Here is a 19055-nt window from a genome sequence, read left to right as displayed (position 1 = left end):
GACTGACTATTTAAACAGAACTACATGTACAGTATGAAACCGCCTTACCTCTCCATAACCACATACAACAACCTGCTTTCCTCCAAACATCACATCTGTGGTCCTCTTCAGGCTGCAGACAGAAACATGGAGACAGAGACAAGGGACACAATAGGATTCAGGATATCAGCCTTTCTGTGGTGTGTTAAAACCACAGGTTGAGTTAAATGGGCAGTAGTCGTCTATAAAAGCAATTTCCCAGGCCACTGGAGGCCACACAGGCCATGTTGTTAGCCTGATTTATTGGCTTACACAGGCCAGAGATGCTTTGGCTGGGACACAGAAAATGCATCATATTTTGCCTTGGAGAAAAATTCAGCAGAACAGGACTTGAGTATATCAAATAAAAAATCAAATCAAATTGTATTTGTGCCAAATACAACAGGTATCAGTGATTTATTGATACTTGTTAAAACAGCATTTTTGGTGCTGGTGCAGTTTATAAGGTGCTTGTTTTAAACCTTATCGTGAAATGCTTACTTACAAGCCCTTACAAAAATACAATTACATAATAACGAGGCTATATACAGGGGGTACCGGTAATCAAATCAAAATCACTGGGGGTACAGGTTAGTCAAGGTAATTTGTACATGTAGGTAGGGGGGTGGGGTTGTCAATGTAAATTGTCCGGGTGGCCATTTCAGCAGTCTTATAACGTGGGGGTAGAAGCTGTTATGGAGCCTTTTGGACCTAGGCTTGATGCTCCGGTACCACTTGCCAGGCGGAAGCAGAGAAAACAGTCTATGACTAGGGTGGCTAGAATCTTTGACAATTGATGGGGGCTTCCTCTGACACCACCTAGTATATAGGTCCTGGATTGCAGGAAGCTTGGCCTCAGTGATGTATTGGGGCGTACGCACTACCCTTTGTAGCGCCCTATGGTCGGATGCCGAGCAGTTGCCATACCAGGCGGTGATGCAACCGGTCAGGATGCTCTCAATGGTGCAGCTGTAGAACATTGAGGAAAAGGTGTTGTCGTGCCCTCGTCACAACTGTCTTAGTGTGTTTTGACCATGATGGTCCCCACATTACCAATGAACTAAGATACATGAAACTCGACCCGCTCCACCGCAACCCCGTTGATGTTAAATGTTCGGCCCTCCTTTTTCTGTAGTCCTCAATCATCTCCTTTGTCTTGCTCATAACTCCTCTCTGTAGGCTGTCTCATTGTTGTCGGTGATCAGGCCTACCACTGTTTTGTCATCAGCAAACTTAATGATGGTGTTGGAGTCGTGCTTGGCCACGCAGTCGTGGGTGAACAGGGAGTATCGGAGGGGACTAAGCACGCACCCCTGAGGGGCCCCGGTGTTGAGGATCAGCATGGCAGATGTGTTGTTGCCTACCCTTACAGCCTGGAGGTGGCCCATCAGGAAGTCCAGGATCCAATTACAGAGAGATGTATTTAGTCCCAGAGTCCTTAGCTTAGTGATGAGCTTTGTGGGCACTATGGTGTTGAACGCTGAGCTGTAATCAATGAACAGCATTCTCACATTGGTGTTCCTTTTTTCCAGGTGGGTGAAGGCAATGTGGAGTGTGATTGAGATTGCGTCATCTGAGGAATGGTTTATGCGAATTGCGAGTGGGTCTAGGGTTTCCGGGAAGATGGTGTTGATGATGTGAGCCATGACCTGCCTTTCAAAGCACTTCATGGTTACTGACGCGAGTACTACGGGGTGGTAGTCATTTAAGCAGGTTACCTTTGCATTCTTGGGCACAAGGGACTATTGTTGTCTGTTTGAAACATGTAGGTATTACAGACTCGGAAAGGGAGTGGATGAAAATGTCAGTGAAGACACTTGCCAGTTGGTCCGCACATGCGCCGAGTACATGCCCTGGTAATCAGTCTGGCCCGCGACATTGTGAATGTTGACCTTTTTAAAGGTCTTGCTCACATCGGCTATGGAGAGCGTTATCACACAGTCCTTCCAGAGTGCTCTCATGCAAGCTTTAGTGTTGCTTGCCTCAAAGCGAGCATAAAAAAGGCATGTTGCTCGTCTGGTAGGCTCACGTCATTGGACAGCTCACGGCTAGGTTTCCCTTTGTAGTCCGTAATAGTTTGCAAGCCCTGCCACATCTGACAAGCGTCAGAGCCCGTGTATTAGGATTCAATCTTAGTCCTGTATTGACGCATTGCCTGTTTGATGGTTCGTCTGAGGGCATTGCGAGATTTCCTCCGGATTAGTGTCCCGCTCCTTGAAAGCGGCAGCTTTAGCCTTTAGCTCGATGCGGATGTTGCCTGTAATCCATGGCTTCTGGTTGGGATATGTACGTACGGTCACTGTGGGGACGACGTCGTCGATGCACTTATTGATGAAGCCGGTGACTGAGGTGGTATACTTCTCAATGCCATTAGATGAATCACAGAATATATTCCAGTCTATGCTAGCAAAACAGTCCTGTAGCGTAGCATCCGTGTCATCTTACCACTTCAGTATTGAGCGAGTCACTGGTACTTCCTGCTTAAGTTTTTGCTTGTAAACAGCAATCAGGAGGATAGAATTATGGTCAGATTTGCCAAATGGAGAGGGAGGGAGTGCTTTGTATGCGTTTCTGTGTGTGGAGTAAAGGTGGTCTAGAATTTTTTCTCCTTTGGCTGCAGATGTGACATGCTGGTAGAAATTAGGTAAAACTGATTTAATTTTGCCAGCATTAAAGTCCCCGGCCACTAGGGGTGTCGCTTCTGGATGAGCATTTTCTTGGTTGCTTATGGCCTTATACAGCTCGTTGAGTGCGTTTTTAGTGCCAGCATCGGTTTGTGGTGGTAAATAGATGGCTACGAATAATATAGATGATAACGCTCTTGGTAGATAGTGTGGTCTACAGCAATACCTCGAGACGACTTTAAGATTAGACATCGCGCACCAGGTGTTACTGAAAAACAGACACACCACCGCCCCTCGTCTTATCATACGTAGCTCTGTCCTGCCAATGAATGGAAAACCCAGCCAGCTCATTATTATTTGTGTCATTGTTCAGCCACGACTCAGTGAAACATAAAATATTACCGTTTTTGATGTCCCGTTGGTAGGGTAGTCGACCGTAGATCATCAAGTTTGTTTTCCAGTGATTACAAGTTGGCCAATAGAACCGATGGTAGTGACGATTTACTCACTTGTCTCTGAATCCACACAAGGCACCCCGACCTTCTCCATCTGTATCTCTGCCTTCTCTTTAGGTGAATGACGGGGATTTAGGCCTGCTCTCCAGAAAGCAGTATATCCTTAGCAACGGACTCAATAAACTTCTAGTCGGACTCATGAACCTCGTCCAGTTCGAGGTGAGTAATCGCTGTTCTGATGTCCAGAAGCTCTTTTCGGTCATAAGCCATCCCCTCCGGCGCCATTTTATGTATGTACAGTATATCAAATTAATTTGATTTGTCACATACACATGGTTAACAGACAGATGTTAATGCGAGTGTAGCGAAATGCTTGTGCTTCTAGTCCCGACCATGCAGTAATATCTAACAATATCTAACAGTGTAAAGGAATGAATAAGAATATGTAAATAAAAATATGGATAAGCGATGGCCGAACGGCATAGGCAAGATGCAGTAGATGGTATAGAGTACAGTATATACATATTCGAAGAGTAATGTAGGGTTTGTAAACATTAAATAAAGTGGCTAGTGATACATTTATTACATCCAATTTTTTATTATTAAATTGGGATAGAAGCTGTTTTTCAGGTCTCTCTGTCCCCGCTTTGATGCACCTGTACTGACCTCGCCTTCTGGGTGATAGCGGGGTGAACAGGCAGTGGCTCGGGTGGTTGTTGTCCTTGATTATCTTTTTGGCCTTCCTGTGACATCGGGTGGTGTATGTGTCTTGGAGGGCAGGTAGCTTGCCCCCGATGATGCGTTGTGCAGACCTCACTACCCTCTGGAGAGCCTTGCGGTTGTGGGCGGAGCAGTTGCCGTACCAGACTGATACAGCCCGACAGGATGCTCTCGATTGTGCATCTGTGAAAGTTTGCGAGTGTTTTGGTGACAAGACAAATATCTTCAGCCTCCTGATTCCCTCTTCACCACGCTGTCTGTGTGGGTGGACCATTTCAGTTTGTCCGTGATGTGTACGCCAAGGAACTTACAACTTTTCACCTTCTCCACTACTGTCTCGTCGATAGGGGGCTGCTCCCTCTGCTGTTTCCTGAAGTCCACGATCATCTCCTTTGTTTTATTGACGTTGAGTGAGAGTTTATTTTCCTGACACCACACTCCGAGGGCCCTCACCTCCTCCCTGTAGGCCATCTCGTCGTTGTTGGTAATCAAGCCTACCACTGTAGTGTCATCTGCAAACTTGATGATTGAGTTGGAGGCGTGCATGGCCACGCAGTCATGGGTGAACAGGGAGTAAAGGAGAGGGCTGAGAACGCACCCTTGTGGGGCCCCAGTGTTGAGGATCAGCGGGGTGGAGATGCTTCCTACCCTCACCACCTGGGGACGGCCCGTCAGAAAGTCCAGGACCCATTTGCACAGGGCGGGGTCGAGACCCAGGGTCTCAAGCTTAATGACGGCAGCCTTGCGAGGGTTAACATGTTTAAATGTTGTACTCACGTTGGCTGCAGTGAAGGAGAGCCCGCAGATTTTGGTAGCGGGCCGTGTCAGTGGCACTGTATTGTCCTCAAAGCGAGCAAAGAAGTTGTTTTGTTTGTCTGGGAGCAAGACATCGTGGTCCGCGATGGGGCTGGTTAACTTTTTGTAGTTCGTGATTGACTTTAGACCCTGCCACATGTCTGACTTTAGACCCTCTCGTGTCTGAGCTGTTGAATTGCGACTCTACTTGATCTCTATACTGACGCTTAGCTTGTTTGATTGCCGCGGAGGGAATAGCTACACTGTTTGTATTCGGTCATGTTTCCGGTCGCCCGCCTTGCGCCTTGCCCTGATTATGTACAGTATTTCTACAGTATGTACAGTATCTACAAAATAAATTGAATCGATACATTGTTGTGTAGTGCAAAGAACACTGTTGTAGTGAAGCTTAGCTTAACTTCTTAACCTGTTGCGACGAGCAATCCCGTATCCGGGAGCGTAATTATAGCCTCAAGCTCATTACCATAACGCAACGTTAACTATTCATGAAAATCGCAAATGAAATAAATATATTGGCTCACAAGCTTAGCCTTTTGTTAACAACACGGTCATCTCAGATTTTCAAAAAATGCTTTTCAACCATAGCTACACAAGCATTTGTGTAAGAGTATTGATAGCTAGCATAGCATTAAGCCTAGCATTCAGCAGGCAACATTTTCACAAAAACAAGAAAAGCATTCAAATAAAATCATTTACCTTTGAAGAACTTTGGATGTTTTCAATGAGGAGACTCTCAGTTAGATAGCAAATGTTCAGTTTTTCCAAAAATATTATTTGTGTAGGAGAAATCGCTCCGTTTTGTTCATCACGTTTGGCTATGAAAAAACCCTGAAAATTCAGTCATTACAACGCAAACTTTTTTCCAAATTAACTCCATAATATCGACAGAAACACGGCAAACGTTGTTTAGAATCAATCCTCAAGGTGTTTTTCACATATCTATTCGATGATAAAATCACTCGTGGCAGTTTTGTTTCTCCTCTGTTCAAAATGGAAAAATGCACGCACCTGGAGATTACGCAATAGTTTCGATGGAGGACACAGAGCGGACACCTGGTAAATGTAGTCTCTTATGGTCAATTTTCCAATGATATGCCTACAAATACGTCACAATGCTGCAAACACCTTGGGGAAACGACAGAAAGTGTAGGCTCATTCCTTGCGCATCCACAGCCATATAAGGAGACATTGGAACACAGCGCATTCGAAATCTGGCTCACTTCCTGTAAGAAATGTCATCTTGGTTTCGCCTGTAGCATTAGTTCTGTGGCACTCACAGACAATATCTTTGCAGTTTTGGAGACGTCAGAGTGTTTTCTTTCCAAAGCTGTCAATTATATGCATAGTCGAGCATCTTTTCGTGACAAAATATCTTGTTTAAAACGGGAATGTTTTTCATCCAAAAATGAAATACTGCCCCCAGAGGTTCAAGAGGTTAATTCTTGCTCCTACTTGAGACGCATATGTCCCAAGTAGGCACCTGGAAATGCAAATGCGCTACGCTAAATGCTAAATGTACTCGTTAAAACTCAAACCTTGATCAAAATTCACAAGCAGGGTATTGAATTAAAGCTACACTCGTTGTGAACCTAGCCAGCAAGTCAGATTTTTAAAATGCTTTTCGGCGAAAGCATCAGAAGCTATTATCTGATAGCATGCACCCCCCAAAATGCCAGCTCGACACGTAAACAACAGATTTTGCGATAGCCGGCGCTACCCAAAACGCAGAAATAAAATATAAAACATTCATTACCTTAGACGAGCTTCTTTCTTGGCACTCCTATATGCCCCATAAACATCACTATTGGGTCTTTTTTTCGTTTAAATCGGTCCATATATACCCAAAATAGCTTTGTATAGAAGTTGTGTCATTCAGAAAAAATCATCGTTTTTAAACGCTGCGTAATTTTTTTAAATTAAAAAAGTCGACGATAAACTTTCACAAAACACTTCGAAATCCTTTTGTAATCCAACTTTAGGTATTAGTAAACGTTTATAATCTATCAAAATGATTACAGGGCGATGTCTCTTCAATAGGTCCTCACTTCAAAAACAATGCCATCTGATCTCTCCCTAAACTGCTTCCGGGTGAAGACTGGAAAACTGGAGGTCAGACAGATGTATTTTCCAACAATTAATTCAATTGAAAATTAGTACAATGGCGCCATCGTGCGGAATTTGTATGAGGTGCAGGCAAATTCCCATTAATTTCTGTTCTCTTTTAACAACTGGTGGAAGTGACTTATGGAAATTATTTTTTGCTTTCAGAGAGCAGTTTTTCTTGCGTTTTTCAATGAAACACACGCTCTGTTATAGTCACAGCCGTGATTTAACCAGTTTTAGAAACTTCAGAGTGTTTTCTATCCACACATACTAATCATATGCATATACTATATTCCTGGCATGAGTAGCAGGACGCTGAAAAGTTGTGCGATTTTTAACAGAATGTTCAAAAAAGGAGGGGGTAGGATGAAGAGGTTAAGGTATAGGGGACAGCATTTTCACTTTTGTATAAATAGCGTGCCCAATTTCAACTTCCTGCTACTCATGCCAAGAATATAAGAAGCATATTATTAGCAGATTTGGATAGAAAACACTCTGTTTGAATCATGTCTGTTAGTATAACAGAACTTATGTAGCAGGCAAAACCCTGAGGACTAACCGTTCAGAATTTTTATTTTTTGAGGTCTCTGTCTGTTCAGTGAGTTATCATTGGGAAACGATATTTCTTAGGAACTTGTTTTCAGGTGCTACCGCTTCCACTGGATGTCACCAGTCTTTGGAATTTGGTTGAGGTTATTCCTTTGTGCAATGAAGAAGTCTGGCCATCTAGGAACTGCGTAACACTCTTGAGAGTTGCACTTGAAGACTTGAAAAGTAGCCTGGCTTGTTGTCTTCTTGTATTGAACACAGATAGACCAGTCTTCAATTTGATCGATTATTAACGTTTAAAAATACCAAAAGTTGTATTACAAAAGTAGTTTGAAATGTTTTGGTAAAGTTTACAGGCAACTTTTGAAATATTTTGTAGTGACGTTGCGCAATTTGGAAGCTGTTTTTTCCTGGATCAAACACGCGCCAAATAAATGGACATTTTGGATATTTATGGACGGAATTAATCGAACAAAAGGACCAATTGTGATCTTGATGGGACATATTGGAGTGCCAACAAAAGAAGCTCGTCAAACGTAAGGCATGTTTTATATTTTATTTCTGCGTTTTGTGTAGTGCCTGCAGGGTTGAAATATGCTACCCTATTTGTTTACTGTGCTATCAGATAATAGCTTCTTATGCTTTTGCCGAAAAACCTTTTAAAACGCTGACATTTTGGCTGGATTCACAACGAGTGTAGCTTTAATTTAGTATCTTACATGTGTGATTTAATGAAAGTTAGATTTTTATATCATTTGATTTGAATTTGCATTTTCCCTGGCTTTTGGCCAAGTGGGACGCAAGCGTCCCCTATACCATAAGAAGTTAAAAGTTCATTTAACACCTACCCATCCAGGATAGACTCTCTGCAGCAGTAGAGGTTGTCAAACTTCTGCTTTGTCACAGAGTCATTCACGTTCATGGCTGGCACACATAGTTTGCCTGCTTTGGACAACTGGTACAACCTGAAAGACAAAAAGATGACTAAGTAACTTAGCTCAGAGTTGCCCGCTGGTCTTGCGTGTGTGACTGTACTGTAATCAGAAATAAAATTACCTGTGGACCCCAGTCACACTCTCCTCCACAATGCCCCTGATCTTCTTGAAGACGTTGGGGTATTTCTTATACACCCAGTGGGTCAAGTCCCCTCCATCATCAAGGATTTACCACAGACACAGCAAGAAGGGACAACATTCTCAAACAGTGACAACAGACACGTCAGTAACACAAAATGGTCTACAAGGAAATGTGCCTTGTTGTTAAAGGAGGATAAATTATAGACTTATATGGGTACCATGTTAGGCTGCCAGCCCTCCATGTTGACGCACTTGTCGATACACCACCAGAAGTCATCCTCCGATTCCCCCTTCCAGGCAAAAACCGCCACACCTGCACAAATCACAAGGTAGTTGGGAGAATAGAGGGGTTTAGAAATTACTATATTTCTCCAGATCAGACAGATATGACAAAACAGAGACAAATCAAAATCCCTTTTTAAACAACCGCACAGGGTCCTGAACCTTTAATATAAGCAAAAGCATTGGTTTGTGACCCAAAGACCCTTCATTCCAGAGAGAGCAGAACTGATCACGTTTGAACGCATGGTGCTCGACGTCCGTATAATCTGCTCTAAAGCCATATTAATATAATGGCCTGCAGCTTAACTCCAGATATCTGGACCTGCACAACAATCCAACCACAACACCACAGAGCCTAGAACAGCGCTGTAGGCTCCTCCAGCAGGCAGTACACTTACACAACCCTGCTCACTAAAGACTTCAGCTCTCTAACATTAAAGCTAACTTCACACTCTCATAATCATTCAGGAAACAGGTATCAATAGCAGCCGTAACAGTATTGACATCAGTACTGAACAATCATGTAGAATCGCTACAGTAGCTTATTAGGCTTAGTTACACAGTAGTCCTATACTGTTATGTGTCTTCATGACCAATTGTTGTGAACTGAGCTAACATTTTACTTCCTTTCTGACATGCTAATAACATCATAATTCAGGCTTCATAACACAGAGGGTGTGAGTAAAACCCTCCGTATGTCTGTTCTCTAAACCAAGAGGGGATAATAAGATGGGTCTCGTGTCTCAAAAGCTGTTATCCTGTCATTTCTAGAAGAGGACCAAACATCAGGTGAAAGCTGCAGCAGGACAGAAGGCCTCCTGGTCATTTCCACCCCAGAGAGAGCAGAGCAGAGCAGGCAGGAACAGAAGCTGCCAGAGGACACAGCCCTTTCATCTGTTAGCCAGGAGATTTCTCTCCATAAAATACCTGGACCAACTGTTTATTAGAAAGAGATACTCTGACAGATGGAGCTTTACACAACTATGTGGGAAAGGGAGAGCTTATGTAAAAATAAAAATAAAGTTTAAAAAAAGAGTGGTACACTAAAACACAATTCTGATTCCTGCTATTGGACGTGAGGGGTAGGTAGATTTTGAAGGCTCTATGGTTCCTCTGCTACGCTACTCGTCCTGTATGACCATACAGCTAGAAACACGCTATTCAGCACCTGGGCTTAGGATCTCTATCCCACTGACTTTTTCTTAGTTAACCTCATATCTAGTCCTCCAACCTCATCCCTGTCTCTGTAAGTATACACCTATGTACTACTATCTACTCCTTTCATCTGGTCAAGTCTCCATCTCAGTAGGTTTCTGGCAGGCTTGCTGTATGGTATGAAGATTGCTGGCATAACTCACTCGTAGAAAATGTCAACACTGCTGAGTGGGTTGTAAGCAGTCAGAGGATACTGTGTGCGTAGGACAAGTTAATCAGCTCACAGCCTGTGTGCCAGTTCCTCTCCCAGCTTGAGCTGTGTGACTACTTTAATGCAGTCTGACTCTAGTGAACCTCTCTGTCTAACAGGCCAAGGAACAAAGATACCCCACTACGGAAACACATATACTTAACAATCACCCAGCAACCCAAGAGATATGCGTGTCTTGGTTCTGTAGTTCAATAACTAGAGGGCAAGCCTGATGTTCTCTAGTCTCTGTGTTTTCCAAGACTTTATTGAGAACATATCGAAAAACGTCTCCTTGGTTTCAAAGGGCACAGGGAAGCAAATCACTCCCAACTCTTAGCATCCTTACAAGACACCCATGTATTAATATGTAATGAATTACATTATTGTTAAAAGTTAAAGTATGCAGAGTATGCAGAAATAGTACTAATTAATATGAATGTGATGAACCACAACTTTCAAAAACATCTTCTGAAGTACAATCCGCCTCTCATTCTTTTCCATATAGAAGCTCATACTGTAACAAAGCAGTAAAGTATTGATGTTGAAAGCTTTTACTTACCGATCTCTGAGAGGGCAGCTGCCACCTCGTTCTGTGTTGAGTAGATGTTACAGGCTGTCCAGCGACACTGGGCCCCCAGGGCCACCAGAGTCTCAATCAACACCTGAAGGCAAGAGAGAGGAGGGGGTTGAATGAGAAAGGAACAAGAAAAAAAACATTACTTTTACATCTCTGTTCATAAATAGCCTTAGCTTTACAGTACACAAAAGAGAGCAGTAAATATTCACACTGAGCTCTTGTTTCACAAAGTGGGATTAAAATTGATTTAATTGTATTTTTTGGTCAGTGATGTACACACAATACTCTAATTTCAAAGTGGAAGAAAAATTAAACTATATTTTTTTCATTCGTTTTAGGTTATTGTCCTGCTGAAAGGTGAAAGCAGACAAACAGGATTTCCTCTAAGATTTTGCCTGTGCTTCGCTTGATTACATTTATTTTTGTCCTAAATAACTCCCTAGTCCTTGCTGATGACAAGCATACCTAGAACATGATGCAGTTACCTCCATGCTTGAAAATATGAAGAGTGGTACTCAGTGATTTGTTGTGCTGGATGTTTTGTATTCAGGACAAAAATAGAACATATTTTTTGCACTATTACTTAGGTAGCGGCAGGTAGCCTAGTGGTTAGAGAGTTGAACTTGTAACCGAAACGTTGCAAGATCGAATCCCTGAGCTGGCAAGGTAAAAATCTGTCATTCTGCCCCTGAACAAGGCAGTTAACCCACTGTTCCTAGGCCGTCATTGAAAATAAGAATTTATTCTTAACTGACTTGCCTAGTTAAATAATACTGTTTTTCCTTAAGGTTCATCTTGCATTTTACCAGAGAAAAGGAGTATGTCTACGCTGAGAAAAGAACCTGAGAAAAGTCCGTCACAGCACTGTCTACCGATAGAACGCCAGTTTGTGAATTCTCATCCAAGATGTGTCTGATGCCAAGCAGAAATTACAATAAGAAGCATTTTAGATTTGTGCTTACAAAACGCAGCAATATATTTCTTTTGCATTTTTTTTTTTTCTTGGCGTAGAAAACTAAGAATTTGGCCAACCCGGGTGGCGCAGTGGTCTAAGGCACTGCATCGCAGTGCTAGCTGTGCCACCAGAGACTCTGGGTTCGAGCCCAGGCTCTGTCGCAGCCGGCCGCGGTAGGGATATCGTTGTCTCATCGCGAACTAGCGACTCCTGTGGCGGGCCGGGCGCAGTACACGCTGACCAGGTCGCTAGGTGTACGGTGTTTCCTCCGACACATTGGTGCGGCTGGCTTCCGGGTTGGATGCGCGCTGTGTTAAGAAGCAGTGCGGCTTGGTTGGGTTGTGTTGTGTTTCGGAGGACGCATGACTCTCGACCTTCGTCTCTCCCAAGCCCGTACAGGAGTTGTAGCGATGAGACAAGACAGTAACTACTAATAATTGGGGATACCACGAAAATGGGGAGAAAATGGGGGTAAAAAAAAGAAAAAACTAAGAATTCTGCGTTAACACGACCGCTAAATTTAAATTGCTAGCTATCTAAGTAAGTGGCTGAATCATTGTGTTGGCTTTCTGCCGTGTTTGAGAAGTCAAAGCCCTTCCAACAAACCATTCTGATTTCCATGCGTTTTTTCTCCTCTCCATTCTCTGCCCGTCTGCTTCTACCACAACTGCTCCTTGCCAATCTTCTCAGAGCAGAGCAGGTAGGCCCATTGCCTTAGCAACTCCAGACTCCACACAATGTGTGTACACATTCTGCTCTAGTGCCAGTACTGTTCATTTGCACAATGTCTCTCTTTCAAATTCTCTTATAAAATGTCAAAACACACTAAAAATGACATTCGGTAGCTCCTACCTATCTATACATGTATAATTTTAGGAGCTGGATTGCCTGTCTTTGCAATTCATTTCTCTCTCGATTGCGCTCGTTAGTTAATTTTGTTAGCATTCTGGTAATAGACCCCCAATTAGAATTTTTCCGCCCTTGTGTACTAAGCTAGTAATACCGTAAATCCCGGGATGAGAGAAGAACGGTATGAAGGTATGAAAATCTGTATTCCGCACAACCTTATTCTGTAGTAGCGATACTGTGGGGAAGAGTCTTCACACTGATATTTGGGTATGTCAGAGGGAGAGGTGTCTCATTGCAGCAAAGCTTGGGTATTGGAGACAGTGTAAGTTAGTGTAAACAACAGGGCAAAACTTGGTTACTGCAAAAGTCTCTGTGTACGCTGTGACCTTCAAATCCTACTTTATACGGAGGAAAATGTCCTCCTGTAGCCTTGGCAGAGACATTAGGATAGGTAAGAAGACAGAGTTTTCTTACTGCAGTCTGGGCAGTGATGTGAGTGCAGCCAACAATTTTTGCCCCAGCAAGTGGCTTCTCTCCCTGGGCTCTCTTCCTGAGGGAGATTAATGCTGACATATCTGTGGAGAAAGAGAGAAGGGGTGATAAAGAGAGTGAAGGAGATGGAGAAAGAGATTCCAAACATGTTAGCTACATTCAGAGAGTAGATCAACAGAAAAGTGGTCTGAATATAAAGCCCTTCCAACTCTCCCATCTTCCACACAAATCTCTCTCAAAATTAAGGGACTCAAAGAATTTCCTACACCAAAACCTTCTGAGCACCGTAAAATTCAAATAACCTAAAATAAGCTATGACTTTGCAACCTGCCAATGCATATTGGACAATGATGATCACTCCATATCAAGCTCTGGAGTTGTGCTGACAGTGTTAGGGGTGTAGATTCAGCTGCCATGCTGCACATAAAAACACATTTAGGCCAAGGACAACACATCAAATCTAAATTATTTGGGGAGTAATGTCTGAAATCAAACGCAATGATAAAATGAGAACTTTAGACAAAGAATTTGCTACATGGCAAAAACTGAAGGTCAGCTTCATCAAAGGTGTCAACTAGTGGTTAGGCCAAGGGCCGTTACGGTGACCGTATTACCACCACACAGGTGGTCAGGAGTCATGACCTCAGTCAAATTCTACATGATCGTTTAGTCACGGTAACTAGGATTCTCCGAGCTCTGATGCTGCTGGTCATTAGTAGCCTACCAAGCTTGCTAACTGCATGGTACTCAGCACTCTATTGTCCCTCTAATCACTCTGACAACACAATCGAAAATCCAACACTTCATGAAAGCCCATAAGCTTATGGTGCACAACATTTCTATAGGCTATGCAATTGCGGGAGAAGACAATAGTTTTGATGGCCTCTATTAAAAATAGGTGGATCCAATTAGCTTTCTATAGGCTAGGCCTACTATATTTATTTTTAACTTTCCTAATATTAAGCACATTGCTTTACTTTACCACAGGAGTACAGCCTACCTGGCTGGCATGAAAATGAACCATGGGAAAAGCGTCCTCCATTCGATATTTAAGTGCATGAATAACATTTATTGTTTTTCCCCTGCCCCGAGACAGGTGCATGATAATGGTCCATTCTATATCAAAACTAATTTCCCACCTATACACAAAAGTATGTGGACACATCACTTATGAATGATGCCCAGCGTGCGCAGTAAGGCAAAAAAATATTTTTTTTTTTAAAATTAAAATCATATAGTCACACTTCTCATGTAGCCTAGCCCATAAGCCTATATTTGTTGATAAGGTTTGTATCACAAAAAATGGGCAAATAACTTCCAAAAATTAAGCACATTAATCTGCTTCAAAACCGGTGTTGAGCCTAACTGGCATACAAAGGCGGCGCGTGAGTTTCAGGAAGATCATTTTCACCATAGAAATACACCTTTATAACGAAGCATTACATGCATAATCAAATTTGCAGTTACTTTTGAGAACAGTGTTTTCCCGCTAATTGTACGCATTGCTACGCTTATAATCTGAAGAAATCACCTAATAGTTTATGAACATTTTAAGCTAAATGTTCTGAATTGTTGCATCAGCCTCATTGCTTTAAAAAAAAAAAAGATCAGAATGGTTGTATTAATTTGGGATCTATCGCATCAAACAGAGTATATTTGGAATATTTATTTCTCACACAGAAGGACAAGTTGACCAATAGAATAGGTCAACTTTTGTACTATGGGGGATAGTAGATTGACATAGGCTAGTGCTTTTGCTGTTCGTTAGGCCTACTCATCTTGTTGGCTGTCAAAGTAAATATGGACAGTTCTTCTAACATCTTCAATAGGTACCGCGGAATTCAATAAGAGGGACGCGCACAGTTGCGTCCCCGATGTGTCTGTCTTCACTTCAAGCCTACTTCAGTGCTGAGATGGCTGTGAGAAGGACCCAATCAAATGACGGGCATTGGCTTATAAGAACTGAGATATCTGAGAGAGCCATGTGAATGAGAGGTGGCTGCCGGGAGAAGGGAATGATAATTATTATATTCAGCCCAAGGGCACATCGGCCACTTTGGCCGCAAAAGGCAGGGACTTTTTTAGGGGTCATTACTGCCACACAAGGAGGATGCCGCTGGAATTGAGGCCTGGGGAGCATATTATCAAGTGCTTCTCAAATTGTGAATGAGAGACTGATGAAGTGTGTGCATCCTTCAAAATCAACAAAGCAGAGCCCATGCCTTCCATGGCTTTTTTCAAGTCATCATTAGAGTCACATCATGCAGCATTAGAATGTATTAAAAATCAAAGCATATAGCCCAACGTTTGTATCACAACAACATTTGCATAATTAACTAAATTAAGCATGTAGGATGACCTGTTTCTTTGTTAACCGCTCAACACAGACTAGCCGCATGTGCGCACTCCCTCGGAAATTGCTTGGAGAAAATATCCTTTCTATTTTATTCAGCTTTGTTCAATTGGATTCTTTATATTCTAAGCAAATGTTGTTTGCTAAATGAACTAGTGTATCCCACAGCTATGGCATAGCCAGATCTGGGCCTAACATAAGGACAATTCAAAGTTTGCTATTCTGTTCTTTTGAAATTGACTAAATTTTCCTCATATCATGTTTCTTTAGACCAAAGGTCTGCATCGGTGACTTGCAGGCCATGCGTGGAAGCCAAGAGATGCTAAACGTGTTAATTGTAATTAAAGGTCAATTACCGTGAGACCGGCAGTTATTTGCTTGACAATCACCAGCTGACAACATTTCATGACCGCCACAACCCTAGTTAGAACCAGTGAATCTTAGATTTTTCTGCATAATGTTTTTCTCTCTCTGATGTGACTTGTGTGAGTTACACTTCAAATGACTGATCAGCAAAACCAAAGAAAAGCCTAATAACACGACACAGCAGTCATCTATTAAGCCTTTAAGAGCAAAAGCCATTTCTGCAGACAGATTGACCTCGACCAATCTGACTAAAGATAACAAGCTTAATATAGATAACTAGCTAGACTCTAGCTGCTAGAGGATGTCAGTCATTCACAGAACTGAGAGAAGCTGTTATTTTCTTATCCCAGATTCTCCCCTTCAATCAGTGTCTTGGTTAATCTGACACGGCCAATCCTGGCCTTGGAGGGTGGAACTCTAGTACATTTCCGAGCAACAGGCCCAAAGTCCTGGCAAGAGCAATATTTAGATATACTTTACTGTCGGTTGTTCACAGAAATGCTCTTTTCATCCTGATTGATGCCAGTAGTGGTTTTATTAAGATGTCCTAATATTACCCATGATCAAAGACTGTCAACCATTGATTAGTCTAATTGATTCATGCCATAAAACAGCAAATTTCAAGAACATGCTTTAAATAACCAACAACCAGTACCTTACACCTGGAGCCCCCTAGGAACGTTTTTAGGTTTATCACTTCTTATCGTCTTGTGTTGTTCTGTATGTGAGAGGTGAAGGTGACAGGTTACTGAGTCATGTTACTGTACCTTGTTCTGCAATCTCAATCTCACGACGACCAAATTCGGCCTGTTTGATGTTCTTCACACAGAAGTCACTGGTGCCCTTGGAGTTGAGCTGTGTTTTGTCCCGTGGTGAAGTCTCATCGTCAGAGCTGTCTGTGTAGGACGCAGCTGAGAAAGGAGACAGAGAAGGGAAAGTCAGCAAGAAAGGGTCAAGCAATCCATACATAGTTATGTATGTATATGCGTGTTTGTTTGTGTAGTACCGGAGCTGTAGCTGTCCGTGGATGACTGAGAGATGGATCGAGACAGCGAGCGTCGGCCAGCCTTGGTAGGGAACCTGCTGAACTCCTGCTTGTCTTCCACAAACTGGATTTGCTGAAGGTGCAAAAGAGGGTACAATTTAGAATGGGGCCGACCCCATTTTATCTACTGGTCGATTGTTTGGCCGATAGGCTATTGGTTGACCGAGATATTGTTAGTCGAGCAGTAGCAAAAAAATTCAAATAATTATAATTCATGGTGTACAAGACACCAGTCTGATTCATGCCTGTCTAAGTAGACTAATCCATTGTGGAGGAAGTGGGGATGGCACGCACTACAGCAATTCATTTGTTATATGACGTAAGAACTATAGTGCAACACTAATAAAAATATTATTTTATAACATATGTGTTTTCTGCCGCGTTGGATAGTCGTCGCTGTCCATGGTTCTGAAACACATCAGCGTGCTGTTGAATTGGCGCCTTTTCCTAGACCATGTTGCTATGTGCATAATAACAAAGGTAAACAGCATATTGGTGTTGAGAACAACGCGGCAGAGGCAGCAGAATAAGGAGACGAGAAACAGCCCTTGCCTTATTGCCTAAGAAAAGTGAGGTAACACCAACTTAATTAGGTCTAGAATCAATAGCCAAACTGTTAAATGTGCCTGGCTTTATAAATAATCCACATACAGTACCTGTCAAAAGTTTTAGAACACCTACTCATTCAAGGGTTTTTCTATATTTTTCACTATTTCATACATTGTAGAATGTTATTGAAGACATCAAAACTATGAAATAACACATATGTAATCATGTAGTAACCAAAAAAGTCAAACGAAATCAATATATATTTTAGATTCTTCAAATAGCCACCCTTTGCCTTGATGACAGCTTTGCACACTTGGGATTCTCTCAACCAGCTTCATGAGGTAGTCACCTGGAATGCATTTCAATTAACAGGTGTGCATTCTTAAAGTTAATTTGCAGAATTTCTTTCCCTAATGCATTTGAGCCAGAAAGTTGTGTTGTGGCAAGGTAGGGGTGGTATACAGAAGATGGTCTTTTCCCAAATAGGGCTAAATCCAAATTATGGCAAGAACAGCTCAAATAAGCAAAGAGAAACGACAGCCAATCATTACTTTAAGACATGAAGGTCGGTCAATCCGGAACATTTCAAGAACTTTTAAAGTTTCTTCAAGTGCAGTCGCAAAAACCATCAAGCGCTAAGATTAAACTGGCTCTCATGACGACCGCCACAGGAAAGGAAGACCCAGAGTCACCTCTGCTGCAGAGGATAAGTTCATTAGCGTTATTAGCCTCAGAAATTGCAGCCCAAATAATTGTTTCAGAGTTCAAGTAACAGACATCTCAACATCAACTGTTCAGAGCAGACTGCGTGAATCAGGCCTTTATGGTCGAATTGCTACAAAGAAACCACTACTAAAGGTCACCACTAATAAGAAGACGTGTTTGGGCCAAGAAACACGAGCAAATGGACATTAAACCAGTAGAAATTTGTCCTTTGGTCTGGAGTTCAAATTTGAGATTTTTGTTTCCAACCGCCGTGTCTTTGTGAGATGCGTTGCGGGTGAAGAGATGATCTCCGCATGTGTATTTCCAACCGTAAAGCATGGAGGAGGAGGTGGTATGGTGTGGGGGTGCTTTGCTGATGACACGGTCTGTGATATATTTAGAATTCAAGGCACAATTAACCAGCATGGCTACCACAGCATTCTGCAGCAATACGCCATCCCATCTGGTTTGTGCTTAGTGGGACTATCATTTGTTTTTCAACAGGACAATGACCCAACATGCCTCCAGGCTGTGTAAGGGCTATTTAAAAAAGGAGAGTGATGAGTGCTGCATCAGATGACCTGGCCTCCACAAATCACCCAAACTCTACCCAATTGAGATGGTTTGGGATGAGTCGGAGTGCAGCGTGAAGGAAAAGCAGCCGATAGAGATAGATAGAGAGAGAGAGACTATGACCCAAGATGGCACAGCAGTCAGACGTCCTTTGTCCTCGTCTTGTCCCGTGTGTGTGTCCCGTGTGTGTGTGTGTGTGTGTGTGTGTGTGTGTGTGTGTGTGTGTGTGTATATATATATATATATATATATATGTAGGTGTAAATATATTTTTCTTCTCATATCTTTTTATTTAAAAAAAAATAAAAAAAATGTCAGTCCCGGAGCAAACATCAATTATTCCGGAGCTAGCCAGCTGAAGAGTTCCATCAGCCACTCCTGGGCTACAATCAACTATCCGGACACGTTTTACTGCCGACACGGAGCCCCACCGGGCCTTCACGACTGGACAACCGACGTTATCTGCCCAGGGGAGTTATCCAACTGGCCCCTCTGTCGCGACGTTAACTGAACGCCCATCTGCGACCCGATAATCGTTAGCTA

General features: G+C 42.6%; 1 protein-coding gene across 2 annotated transcripts in view; it reads right to left on the bottom strand.

Moving 5' to 3' along the window:
* Window positions 1-19055, bottom strand: part of LOC139413511 (S-adenosylhomocysteine hydrolase-like protein 1) — a 61922-nt gene that overhangs the window by 13494 nt on the left and 29373 nt on the right. For both annotated transcript variants that reach the window (XM_071160994.1, XM_071160995.1), the window contains exons 2-9: window positions 16647-16758; window positions 16408-16551; window positions 12904-13004; window positions 10608-10710; window positions 8580-8674; window positions 8342-8448; window positions 8134-8250; window positions 49-112 (exon numbers count right to left, since the gene is read on the bottom strand). In XM_071160994.1, the coding sequence (XP_071017095.1) occupies window positions 49-112; window positions 8134-8250; window positions 8342-8448; window positions 8580-8674; window positions 10608-10710; window positions 12904-13004; window positions 16408-16551; window positions 16647-16758 (843 nt within the window). The remainder of the gene's footprint in view (window positions 1-48; window positions 113-8133; window positions 8251-8341; window positions 8449-8579; window positions 8675-10607; window positions 10711-12903; window positions 13005-16407; window positions 16552-16646; window positions 16759-19055) is intronic.

The sequence above is a fragment of the Oncorhynchus clarkii genome, chromosome 7 (assembly GCF_045791955.1).
Source record: "Oncorhynchus clarkii lewisi isolate Uvic-CL-2024 chromosome 7, UVic_Ocla_1.0, whole genome shotgun sequence".
In the NCBI taxonomy this organism is placed as follows: Eukaryota; Metazoa; Chordata; class Actinopteri; order Salmoniformes; family Salmonidae; genus Oncorhynchus; species Oncorhynchus clarkii.
The sequence above is the reverse complement of the archived record's forward strand: the minus strand, read 5'-3'. Positions and strand labels throughout refer to the sequence as shown.